The sequence below is a fragment of the Sminthopsis crassicaudata genome, chromosome 2, assembly GCF_048593235.1.
Source record: "Sminthopsis crassicaudata isolate SCR6 chromosome 2, ASM4859323v1, whole genome shotgun sequence".
Lineage (NCBI taxonomy): Eukaryota > Metazoa > Chordata > Mammalia > Dasyuromorphia > Dasyuridae > Sminthopsis > Sminthopsis crassicaudata.
Window position 1 is genome coordinate 583739512 of NC_133618.1, and position 14235 is coordinate 583753746.

Here is a 14235-nt window from a genome sequence, read left to right on the forward strand (position 1 = left end):
CTTGCAAGCACCCCAAACACACATGAAGTGTAATTAGGTATAAGGTAGGGTGGGTCCAATTGTATAAATCAACAAATAGTTGTTAAATCCCAAAATTTCTACCTTCATAGCATCTTTTATATCTGACTGCTTTTCTCTGCTTGTACAGTTACCACACCTTAGTTGAAGCCCTCACTACCCCTTGCTTAGATTACTGCAACAGTCTCTAATAAGGTCTCCTTGCCTCAAATCTCTCAGTTCATCCTACTCATTACTACCAAAGTAATTTTGTTAAATGCATGTCTGATCATATGATTCCCTTATATAATCAGCTCCAATGGCTTTTTATTGCCTCTAGGATGAAATAAAAACTCATTTAGCTTTGCAAGCTCTATACAACTTAATTTTTACCTGCCTTTCCAGCCTCATTCCATATTACTTGTGCTTCAACACTCTGAAATCCATTCAAACCGAACTTCTCTCTATTTTGCAAACACAAACATTTAACCTCCTGTCTTTATACTTTTGTACTGGCCACCCCTTATTTTTGGAATAGAATTCCCTCCTTACCTTCAAACATATTGCAGAGGTTTAAAAAAGATTCCTTCTATTTTTTTTCTAAAATGAATCTCAAGCACATTTTCTTTGTGAAGCAATTCCTGATTCCTTCCCCCAACTTCTAGTACCTCATTATTTTGCATATAATTTGCTGTTTAATTGTTTTTAATCATGTATGACTCTTTATGACTTCATTTGAGGTTTTCTTGGCAGAGATACAAAAAAATGGTTTACATTTCCTTCTCCAGCTCATTTTAGGAAAAGGACTGAGGCAAAGTGACTTGGCTTAGAATCACATAGGTAATAAATGTGTGAAGGCAGATTTGTCAAAGAAATCACGCTTCCTGACTCCAGGTTCAGCATTCTATGCACTGTGCCACCTACCTGTGCTTATATGTTTGTATTTATTAACAAATTTATATAGTGTATATATATTTATATGTACTTGTTTCCTCTACTAGAACATAAGCTCTGTGGGAGAGGGGATTGTTTCCTTCTTTGAACTTGTGTCCATGATGACTGGAAATGTAACTGGAGCACAGCAGGTACTTAATACTTGTTGATTTGGTTTCTTAATAGCTCTAACATGATATTTTCTATAGGTTTCAAAGACACAAAATTTCCTTCTAGTGAAATGTAACATAGAATTTAGTCACAAATATGTAAGTCATTTTGCTTTATGTTCTTGAAAAGCTCAAAAGATGTAGAGAATTTGGTTAAAAGACTATGTTGTCTGTTTCCTAAGGTGAATTGTTGGTTGGGGGTGAGGGAGTAGGATTTTAGCAAAATTCTATTATTTTCAAATATAGAAACTTAGAATCAAGTTCACATTGGTCAAGCTCAAATGCTCTTGGCTGAAAGAGGTGATGAAACAGAACATTCAAAGATAAATTCTTTTCAAACAACTCTTTCAAGTCCTGCCTCCGATCTGCTGGCAGAAATAAATACACATTTTTTGAAGGAAAAAATACATTTGTGTTTCATGAATTGATTGCATCTTCTGTTTCTGAAAGCTAAAAAGTCATAATCCTCTGCAATCACAGACTATTTGAAGCCAATAAAGCACAGGTGATGACCTTGCTAATACATCCCAGCAGGAGGAAGAAATAATACCGTGCTGAGGAATAACTTTCCAGCTGCCATTTCCCTTTGGAAACTGGGAGGTGGAAGAAAAAGTACATCAGCTTGATCTATGAACAAATGGTATTTTAGAAACTTTACCTGAAATAATGGGGGAGGGTGGAAAAAGGGGAAAGAGGGATTTTGCAAGGATTCTTCAGTAGGACCGTTTCCATATGCCTTGTTCTTGGATGCTGAGGGTTAAGAAAATTCCAATCTATGAAACTCAGGCCCAGCCCTGTTCACTGCTCCACCTCATATAACATCCTTTGATTCAAAGGAGCATAGATTTAGGGGCAGAAGGAAACTTAAAGGCCATTAATTCCAGTTTTCTCATTTTACAGGTAAAGCAACTGAGGCTCAGAGAGGCTAAATGACTTGGCCTATAGAATTGATTTCAGAGAAGTCTGTTGAGTCATCTAGGCAGAACTAAAACTATCCCCTCCTGCTGTTACAATGTGAGGAGCAAAGGTGAAGGAATAGGAATTCAAACAAGTCAGTCATCACATTAGCACTTTGCCAATTCCCTGAGCAGCCACTGAGGAGATGAAACAGGGGAACATGATAGGGATTCATTTATACTCTTCTTGACACATCTAGCATTTACAGAAGCTTAAAGTCAGAAAAGGCATTTTTGCAATGCTTACTTCTAAATGTAAAATGGGAAGGAGTTATAGATTTTATAATTTATAAATGCTTTGCAGCTCTGGTAGCCTATTTTTTTAATGAAAATCTACATGTGATGATTTGAATAAATATTTATTATTTCTTTTATGTAAAATGACAGTATATTAGACCATGTACTGCCATCTTTACACATTATCTTCTGTTAGCCTTCGTTTACCTTTAATGAGATCAGATGCGGACATAAGAAAAATGAAATCCATAGATAGCCCTGGACCTCATTAGGGCCAATCATTGTCAGCTTTCTCACTCAGCAAACTTTACACCAGCAAACCTTTATAAGTAATAAAAGAGCACACCATTGATTCTCTCATTTATCTCATCCCTGCTTTTCTTTTGACTAACACTGAGTTAAATGTTCAAAGGGGAAGGGGTAGGAGCAGAACAGAGGAAATTGAAGGTCCAGATGACACGATGAATGGAATAAAGAAATAATGCATTATCATACATCTGAGGGAAAATTTATGAAGGACAGTGAGTTTTAAAGGATTTAGTCAATTCAATTCAACTACATATAATTTTATATATAAATTCTATTTTATATATGTACTTGTTTCCTTCACTAGAACATAAGCTCTGTGGAAGAGGGGATTGTTTCCTTCTTTGAATTTGTGTCCATGATGACTGGAATTGTACTTGTGTATGTGTATTTGTATGAGTAAAAATATATCCATAAGTATGCATGTATAAACAGACATATACACATACATATGTGTGTAGACAAACACACACATAATAAATAAGTATATTTGTATGCATATGCATATGCATACAAATATACTTATTTATTATGTGTGTGTTTGTTTATTCTGTGATAGATGCTGTGTCTGGTATTGGGACTAGAATAATATACCTTCTATTTCTGGAGGAAAACAGTAGGTTCAAAAATAAAATATAAAATGTATAGAAAGTGAATATAATATTTTGGGGCGGGAGGGAAAAGGCAATTGAATAGATCTACAAAGCTCTCATGTCAAAAATGGGGCTTGAGCTGAATTTTGGATTTCAAGAGATGGAAGTGTACCTTTTGTAAAATTTCAAATTAAAGGATGATGTAATCATTAGTTCCTATCCTTAGAATGTGGAAACTATTATCAGGGTCCACACAATGCTATCCTCCTTTCACTGGAAAGTTCCTGTTCCCTGGTTAACACCCTTGATTCTATGTCTGCAGAGAATGAGTCAATAAGTATTTATTAATTTCCTGTTATATGCCCAAAAGAGTGTTAGATGCTAAATGGGATACAAGAAATAGCAAAAGACAATTTCTGCTCCCTGCATGAAAATCAGCCAGTAAAAAAAGAGTAAGATGGATGTCGTGTGAGAGGAATAGTGAGAAAGTCAAAGTTGTTTAATCATAAAGAAGGTGGAGGGAAAGAAAATACAAAAGACTGAAAAGGGAAGGAATATGCTGTGGGAAAAATAACTTAAAAGTTAAACAAATGTCATATTTAATCATGGAGGTAAATAGGGAGACATATTCATATGGGAGAATTTAGGGAAATCACTTTGTCAGCTAAATAGAGGTCAGATTTAAAAGGATAAAGACTTGAGGCAGGAAGATTGACCAGAAAACAATTGCAATAGTCCAAATGTGAAGTATTGGAGGAAGGTGAGGTTCTGGAAGAAAGCTCTTAAGAGAGTTTTGAAGAGGGACAAAAAGGTTGGAATAATCACTGTGATGAATGTAAAAGTATGTTGCTTAATGATGTATTAAAGAATTTCTATACTGCAGGGAAGGCTTGGTTCAGATTAGCTAGCCTACAGTTTTAGTGGAACAAAGTAGTTTGATTTTATGATTTTTCTCCAGTTCCATTCAGGTTGCCCATTTACTTTAGCTAAGTTCCCCTATCTATAAATGACACTTGGTGGGGATGGCTGTCCATTTCTCTCCAGGAGCTGCTACAATGGTCAATGGCTATGGAAGCTAGATTGGAAGAAAGAATAGTGTTCTGGGAGATGGGATCATTTCACTGGCTCTTGAGATAACCTATGGGTGACAGTCAGCAATTGGTGTTGGAGTAGCAAGGCTGGCAGGTTATTTCTCCAAAGACTTTGCTCTTAATAATAACCATATGAAGAAGGCTAAAAGCAGGACTAGTGGCGTGAGGGGAAGGATTTCTGGTATTTTTCAGGGTTCCTGAGATCAGGGTCCTGGCAAATATCCATTATGGTTTGAGGAAAAGTGGAAATTAAGATGACAGTGGAGGTTTGACTTATTGATAGATATTCTCTTTCTCTTTTTCAGGATTCCATGTTGCTTCATCTAAGCTGCTTGACTACCAAGTTGATGGACAGTTTCAAAGATGGAAAGAATAGACTAACCTTTCTCTACAAGAATTGCACCCTTGGATGATAGCGAAGCTGGTCTGGAGATATTGTTATTTCTGAAGATCTTGAGCTTATGGTCCTGTTCTTTTTTCATTATAGTATAAGGGGAAGTGGTATTAAAGATAGTATTGATTATTTATTGTTGGTTGGATAGAATTCTACCATTTAAATGAAATTCAAATGTCTTTCTTTATATAAAAACCTATACTAATGACTGTCCATCATTCTTTTCCTCAGTTCCTGTTCTCAGATAATAAAATAACTGAATCAAAAGAAGTTATGGCTATTCATTATTTTATAGCTAGGGTAAACTATTTTGAAATACTAATCAAAATAGCAAATAAGCAAATATAACTGATATATTAAAAAAAACTTTGGGTTAAATATGAATCTTATTGTTTAAGACAGAAAGAATCTCTAGAAAAGCAAGTCATAATTTTCCTTAATTCTTGGTCAAGAGAAAATTTACCACTGATCTGAGTAGTCCTACACTTTGATTAGAGCTCACTAATATTCTGGCCTGCTATGATGAAGCACCATTTTGCTCAATACAGTAGAAACTTATTGCCCCACTTTATTCTATTTCTCTTGTTCTTCTATCTTACCTCACATGATGTAAGACATAACCTCATGTCTCTTTGCACAATGTCCACACGAGCCCCTCAGTATCTCTAAGTTTAGGAGAAAGAATTCCATGTGTTTGAAATAAATTTCCAAGAAAATTATGCTGAGAATTTCATTTCTGACTAGAGAGAACTCAGATTGTCCTAAAACTATGCTAGAAAAATAAGTGAGGAAGATAATGAAAAAAAAAAGATGTTAGTGATGTTTGACTCTCAGAGGGTGGGGTGGGGGAAGGAAGGCAGAAGTGGTTAAGCAAAATTGTTCAGGAAATTGCATCCACTGAAGACATCTCAGAAAAATCATTTAATCCTCTGCCTTCATGCTAAAGAACAAGTCTTCCAGCTTAATATAAATGAGTTTCCAGAGTAAGGGATTCACGGAGGCAAAACAAACAAGGCGATTTAGTATTCCCCAAAATTAAAGAGATGAGTCAGAGTCTAAAATCTCCTGATATTGAGAGTGAATAGGTGAGGTAACCCTCAGATTTATTAATTCCACATAGAAAGGAAATAATAACTTCTATTTCTCCAGTATCTGGACTCAACATGCACTTTGGATAAAAGAATAAGTAGCAAAGTATAGACACTATTGAAATTTTTTAGATCCCAAGAAAAGAAATACAACAGGGTCAGAAATGGCAGATAGTTTTAGAGGGCTTTGGTTCCCAACTTCAGTTTAGACCTCAATTAGTGTCACCAAAGATTAACACAGAAGGATTTATAGAGAGGATGTGATGCAAAAGCTCCAAGTAGAAGCTGACCATAGCTGTACTAACCAGTGTCAAAGATTCATTGGGAACTTAATAAATTATTAAATGAGAAGAGTACTTCCTGGGTCACCTAAGCAGAAGGTTTGATATAGTTTTCAACCATCACCACCTCTCTCTGATCATATCTTTCCTCCTCTTCTTAGACTTTCAGGGCATGGATATCAAGACATATGAAGCAGGCTCAGTAGCAGCTGAGAAACCCAGGCAAATTGGAGGGCTTCTTCTGTTCCCCCCTTCCCCATATCCCCACCATGATACTGTCCAGTGCTTAAAATTTCTTAAAGAACTCATAATAATGAAATGAGCAATTGCATGAGTTGGGCAAAGAAAATGCATTTAAGTTAAACAAAATTGCTAAGTGCCACAGCAACCTGGAACCCAGGATTCATCTAGCTCTGCCTTAACAAAACCTACTCTGATTAACTCTACCAGATTCTGCTAACTTCACACTACACACTAGCACTAGCTATACTCCCAGTGTTTTATGTTACTGTATTCCTTTTATTTGTGTTAATTGAACCACCATATCTAGTACATGACTCTTTCCACAGGAAATGTTCAGCTTGTGGTAATTAGCCCAATTCTCTGGCATTTAGATCACAGGTCAGAGTGTAATGTGTAACTTTCTGAGGCTTTAACTTCAATAGAGTGTAGATTCTTTTAGAACAGGGACTTAATAGTTTTTTCTGTGTACTCCAGAACTTGACACATTGCCTCAGAGTAGACACTTAATAGATGCTTGCTGATGAAGTGAACATTCAGATATGCTTAGAAAAGTAGTTTGTGGAAAGGTTTCTTTCTGTGATTAAGTGGAAAGAGCACTGATATTAAGGCTAAATAATATGGGTTCATATTCTGACTTTGCCATGTATGATGTGTAATTTTAGGCAAGTCCTTTAATCCCTTTGGTCCTTAGTTTCCTCAAAATAAGAGGCCTGGACCAGTTGACTTCTATCTGATAGATGCACTTAATGGGAATAAGTGAATGAAAAAGCATTTTTACACTTACTAAGGGTCAGTTACTTTACAAGCATTTACTAAGTTCTTACTATATACCAGAGTCTGCTAGACACTATAGATACAAGACTGAGTTTGTATTTTAATAGGGAAAGAACAAAGAATATAGATGAGTATATTTCTATCTCTATCTCTATCTATCTATCTATCTATCTATCTATCTATCTATCTATCTATCTATTGTGTGTATGTATAGATACCCATATACAAATACATACACATATGACATGTGTATATAAATATTACAGACAGTTAAGTCGAGCAAATAGAGTAATGAATGACCCTGGGCTCAGGAACAGAAGTTCAAATTTACCTTGGGCAATTACTAAGTCATAAGCATGAACAAAGTCATTTAATCTCATTATTCTCAGTTCCCTCTACTATAAAATAGGAATAGGAACACCTATCACCCAATGTTGTTGTACAGTATCAAATGAAATGCTATTTGTAAAGTGCTTAGCTCATTTGTTGTTATTATTACTGAGTCATTTCAGGTGTGACTCCATTTTGAAGTCTTTCTTGGCAAGAATACTGGAACAGTTTACCACTTCTTTTCTCAGTTTATTTTACAGATTCTTGAGGAACTGAAACAAATAAGATTAAAGGTCTTGCTCAGGATCACACTAGTAAGTGTTTGAGGTGGAATTAGAACTCAGGTCCTCCAGACTGCAGGACTAGCACTCTATCTTTTGAGCCAACTAGCTGTTCTTGGCACATTTTAAGCACTTAATAAATATTTGTTCCCTTCTTTTTTCTCTAGAGAAGTAATAACCAGGGAGGGGGATGAAGAGACTTTTGAAGTCAGCTAGACAGTCACATAAGTCTATGAGCAGCCTTATCCTCATCATCTACAAAAAACTAGGGATTTTGGCTATGATTCCATAGGGCTTGACCTCTTGACAAAAAATGTGATGTATTTAAGGCATAAAAATGAGAACAAGATATCACACAAATATGAGGATTAGTTTTGCTGAACTGTATATTTGTTATAATAGTTTTGCTTTTCATTTCTTTTTTCCCTAAGGTGAGGAAAGAGGCAAGGAGAGGTAGGGAAACAAAAAAGAAGAGAAGGAAAAAAAAGAGGAGGTATCACTTTGGAAACTTTTCTTTTTAATGATAGGAGAAAAAGATCAGAAGGAAAGCCAGATAAGGTAAAAAAAAATATGAAAACTACTATATACATATACACATATGCATATATACATATATATATATATGCTTCATATATATACTACAAATACAAATATATATACAATAATTTATATATATGAACTATTATATTAATAAAAAGAAAAACAAACTGTACACTACAGTAACCTGTATAGTCCTCTTTTTTCTGTTTTGTTATGTGTAAGTAAATGCCTATTTTTTTTTAAATGTTTAAGTTCAGAATAAAACTAAAACCTAATTTAAAAATAGAGGTTGAAAAAGATGACTTTTAAAATTCTTCCTCTAAATCAGGATGATTGATCCTAAGTCACTGAACCTCAATCTTTACCTCAAAAATAAGAATACTCAAAAAAGAATAAGAAAACTCCCTTCTTCAGAGTTTTTCTAGGAAACAACTTTACATTAATGTTAATCTATCATATAATTGTGAGCTTTTGTATTCATTATTATTACCATTATCCTTTCCAGGAATGCCAGTAGACTTAATAAGTTTATCTATCCTATCCTATCTATCTGCCTATCTCCACATACACACATATACATACAAACATGCATTCATGCATAACTATGTATTTATATACATATTTATGTATGTATGTATGTAAAAGAAGTACTAGGAAGCATAGTAGACATGAATAGGGAACCTGGACTTAGGAAGACCTGAGTTCAAATTCAGCCTCAGACATTTGCTATATAATCCTAAGCATATCACTTAACTTTCTTAGTCTCAGTTTCCTCAACTGTAAAAATGTAGCAAATAAATTCAACAAAGATTGGTTAGTGATAGAAGAAATTCTGCAACCTCCTATGAGGAGGTTCCTGTATTCGGGAAGCTTACAAGTTATGAGCATAATGGTTATACTCCTTGTGGAATAGTCTGAAAGAAAGAACATTATAGTATATATATATATATAAGCCACTCCATGTTTTGGGATATGTTTTCCCAGGGCAAACATTCTTCTCTAAAGCATACCTATTTTTAGAGTTACTGAGCACTCAGTTTTTATTGTAGTGTCCTTGGAAGCATGTACAAACTCTCCTTCATCTTCTATCACCAACCCCCGACCCCCACCTCCTTTTCTCACTCTGCATCTCTCTGCAACAGGGAAAAAAAGAAAGAATCACCTATGGTACTGTCAAGCCAAGGTGTGAGTCCTGTTAAATACATAGAAGGCAGCTTCCCTCTGTCAGGGACATCATGAACATCTGGCTGCTGTCTAGGATGCAGAGAGAATGTTACTCAACCCACAGATTGTTCTATATATTATAGGATCTCAAAGCACATAATGGTTATAAAATCTTTGGGAGAAAATCTGGATTATTTTCCTATTCTGAAATACCCAAACATGAGCAAAAGCCCTTCCCAAAATTAACCAGACCCAGAGTAGACCAAAAAAAATGCAATCTTGACTTCTAGGCTCCATATTCTAATATTATGCTACATTCTCCCAAAAGGGTGCTTTCAGAGATTTAGAGGAAGGAGTGAAGGCACAAGCATTTGGGCAAGTCCTAATAAAGACTTTATTTATGTGGTTATGAAAAGAGTATTAAATTCTAAGAGAGAAACATCTGTTTAGGCTGGAGGGCAATGGAAGTCTCTGTGCCTTTAAGACAGTACAATTCCAATCCCCTTAAAGAATTGCTCAGGGCTTTCTCACTAGCTAAGCACGGAGCAGCACAGTTCTGATTACCCTGGTACAGCCCAGAAAGAAGGAAGAGAAGGAAGATGAATATATTTCTTCTCAGAGATAGTGTATTTGGATTTTGACATTTTATTTATCTCAACCTTTAAGCTTATCTTGCTTCAATATAGTCAAACTACCATTTTCTACCAAGTTTCAGAGCTTAAGCCACTTTGTGATGAGGAAGTTATCTCTGAGTACAGGTAAAAAAATCTCAGCTAATTGGTCTATGTCAGATTATCTTTATTTTCTCCCTCCAATTTTCCTGTTCTGAATCCCAAATGACAATACAAACAAAACAGTGTCAACAACATGCTGTCTGATTAAGGCCTAATCAATGTCAGACTCCATACTAAAAGGAAGCTCATTAATTGAGTAGGGGACATTTTGATGTGTCATCCAGAACTTTACAATCCATTGGGGCCTAAAGCCCCAATATAATGGATTTCATATTTCTTGTCTTCTAAATAGGTGGTAAAAGGAATAAAGGGAGAGAGGGAAAGAATTTCAAAGTGAAAATAAAGAAATATGGGAGAGGAAACTTTTATAATGATATGTTAATATTAATTACCATTGATGTGAAGAAAATGAAATAAGATCTTGGGAAAAGAAGATTTGTAATCTGCTCCATTTCTCTTTGTAGATAAGTTTATCTATTTGTTACCTTTAGAGTAACTGATAAAACATTTTTATTAAGTTAACTAAGTCATTTTTGATAGATTGAGTTTATATCGTTAGAATTAGAAATTTCATTAAAAGTAAATATATTGTGTGTATGTGTATGTGTGTGCTGTCACTTTGTCAATACAACTTTTTGCTTTCTTTAATGATATCTATCCTGTTAGAATAGACTGCATCTTCTTAAATATCTCACTTAAAATAGCTCTGAATTTTGAGATGTGATGTAGTAGTTTACATTGTTTATCATGCTGTAGTGCTTTCAGAATACTACTTAAAAGCAAAATAAGCTTTATTACATTTTTTAAGTATACATGTTTGTTAAACATTCCCCAACTAAGAAAAGTCATATATCTTCTGTTGAGAGAGTTTCAGTCAACTACAAACAACATTGCTGGACAAATGAGCCATGAGTTACTGGCTGGGAAAATGAGGCAAATTGAAGGTGAAATTATTTTCAAAAGTGTCATTTGTAATGATAGGGAACAACATGAACAGAGAAAGAGAAAAGTGAAAGAAATCTTTAGGAGTGACAATTCATTATAGTTTGAATCATAGAATATACAAAGGAAAAATATATTAGACAAGATTAGACAGGTAGACGTGTCAATTGTGAAGGGCTTTGAATGTCAGACACAGAGAACCTGAGGAACACTGCAGTGACATGATTTATCTATGTACTAAAAAATTAAATCTAGCAGCAATGTGAAGATGATTTTAGAGGAAGGAAAGAGTGAAGTCAAGAAGATTTTTAGAAAGGCTTTTGAATAACCAAGGCAGTTGGCAATAAGGCCCTGCCTGCTAAAGGGCTGTAGCAGTGGGACTAAAAGTGTCAGAAGACTAACTAGAGAGATATAAACCTTCTTGCAAATGCTAACCATGCAAATACTCTCGTCATCTTATACTTCCCTACTCTTTCCAAGAATTTGATTCTTTGAAATTAGGTAACTGAAAATTCAGAGAGGAAAAGCTAATTCATTTGATTTTTCTTTTTTGCTTAGAAGCCTATCCATTTCTAAAGGAAAAAAAAATCAATCTTACTCTCCTTTCAAAGCTATCCTATAAATTTTCTCTTTCATAGCCTCCTAGAAAAAGGTGTCTAAACTTACAATCTCCACTTTCTCATAACTCCATTTATTTAATTATTTTGCAATTTGACTTCTTACATTATCATTTAACATAGTCTTCTCTTTCCAAGGTCACTAAAAATCCAATTTCCAAATCCAGTGGCATAATTTTTCTGTCCCATGTGACCTTCTATCAACATCTGATGCTACTGAGCACCCCCCCTTTCTCCTATATTTTCTTTCTTCCCTGGATTTTTATAACACTCTTCATTCTTTTATTTCTTCTTCCTTCCCTTTACAAAATACTTTATGATATAATCAAAGTAATAGTTCAGTTCTGAGCAACTCTTCCATGAGACCTGAGGAGGCAAGGTGCTCCTGAAAACTTGGGCACAACTTCAACTTTCACTATTTATTTTGTATATTACACTAGGAAATTCACTTGTGACTCACTTTCCCCATATGCAAAGTAAGGATTTGTGTTAAATAATCTCAAAGATCCCATTCAAAATTGATAATTCAATGCTGCTTTGTCCCTACTTACATTATGCATAATGATAAGCAGTTGTTTGAAGACAGGTGGATTGACGGAGTATTAAAAAAAAAGGAATCTATAGATTAAAATCTATAAATTCACTTTATAAAATATCTCACCTTTAGTAAAATCTACACTCAAAATATCATTTTGGGATCCTACTACAGAAAACAAACAATTTTGGGATTAGCATTTGGGATATGCATTTTTTTTTTCATTTATTGCCTTTTACATATTTTAAATGAGCACTCTTTCCTAAGTGGGGAAAACTGTCATGGTGTGCCTTCAGAGAATAACGGGCTTAATTTGAGATTTCAGACTAATTTTTTTTTCATTCCTTCGGGAAGAAAGAGAATGACTGCCATAAGAGACTGACACATTGAAACAGAGCAGCTTATCTTTTCATTTTCCAACACACTGGCTTCTATGTGGCCAAGAACATTGATTAAAAAAAAAAGGTTGGATTCTTTTTTCATTTTTATAGGAGTTTGATTTTTGGTGTCCATCAAGGAAACATAGCTCAATTTAGGAAAAATGCTGTGACAATGCATTTAAATAATAGTGTTGTTCTCCCATTATTTACCCTATTCACATAGTGTCAGACCCATTCAAAAGAGGGACTAAAAAAGATTTCTGCACTGATCTGCCTATTTCTAAAAACCTCACTGAGATGCTACATATACACTAATTAGCATGTATAATTTCCTTGTTTGCCAACTTCCTTGATGGAGAAGTTGGCCCTACAAATTCAATATTCCCAAAACCTTCTAGCAAAAATGGATGAGAATACGTAGCTTAAAGTCCCACATTTTCTCTGTTCAGTCACGCCAACATAGATCATATAATTTAGAACTAAAAGAAATCTAGTGTAATTTTTTTCATTTATTAAGTTAGGAATTCTCCCTAGAGAGATATAGTGACATACCAAACATCATATGTAATAAGTAGTAGTAAGAAACAGAGCATAAATCAAACCCATATTCTTTAATTCAAGATATGGCATTTATTTTACTCCATGAAAGCTATTTTGCACAAGAGGAATGTGGCCAGACATAAAGCTGAATGACAATGTGGTTTGATGGCTGCCATTGGAGATTTTCGGGAAAAGATTGCATATGATTATTTATTAGCCTTTCCATTGAAAGAATCCATGCTTCACTTATATTTAGAACCTCTAGAGTCCCTTCTAATTCTTTTTTTCTTCCCAATTTTTAGACTCTGATTATAAAGGAAATTAAGCAATCAGTTGAAAAGAAATTTGATCAATGTTCACAAAGAAATTTAACAGACAACCTATTTTGTTTTATCTAAGTTTTTGTGTGCAATTCATTTATTTATTTAGTAGACCCAAAAATGCAGGTGAACTTCTCTGTAAAGGTGATTTAATGGTGTTTGTTTCACCAGTCAGGATCTATTGGAAACTTAGAATCATGGGAAATAAAAGGAAAATACTATATAGAAGATTTTGAAGTATGAGTCTGATTAAAATCAAGAAAATACAACATGACAACAATGCTGTCTTCAAACACACATAAGTTCTAATTCTTCCCCTATTCAAGATATATGACAATTTGAAATATCTTAAAGAAATAAAAGGAATTCATGGTGAAACTTCCCCAATGTAAAAGGGAATGGAAGAGAATGTAATTAAATTCAATAAAAGAGATATAGCTAGAATGTTCATGTTTAAGTAACGCAGTAATTATTAGCTCAATTTATCTACTTACCTCCAAAGTGAGCTCTCTGTGATGCTCCCTAGGTTATAGTCATAGAGCTTTGTCAGAATTAGAATCACCTGAAGGCAAAAGAAGAAATCATGGTTAGTCTCAAACAATTACAATCTCATAGAACTGAAATGGCCCATGGGAAGGCTTAGGATTCCTTTAATGGGAGCTTAACATAATTGAATGAATTGTTAAGGCTTTCTGCCTAAACTGACATGGGAAATGTTGGCTAGGACATGAGCTGAACTACTCAAAACTTTCCCCCTACTTTAAGTGGCTACCTAATGCTTTGATCAAT

General features: G+C 34.6%; 1 protein-coding gene across 1 annotated transcript in view; it reads right to left on the minus strand.

Moving 5' to 3' along the window:
* The window catches only part of SORCS1 (sortilin related VPS10 domain containing receptor 1), a 726370-nt gene that overhangs the window by 444779 nt on the left and 267356 nt on the right, over positions 1–14235 (minus strand). Inside the window, 1 exon segment of the mRNA XM_074295531.1 lies at positions 13941–14008. Within this exon segment, the coding sequence (XP_074151632.1) occupies positions 13941–14008 (68 nt within the window).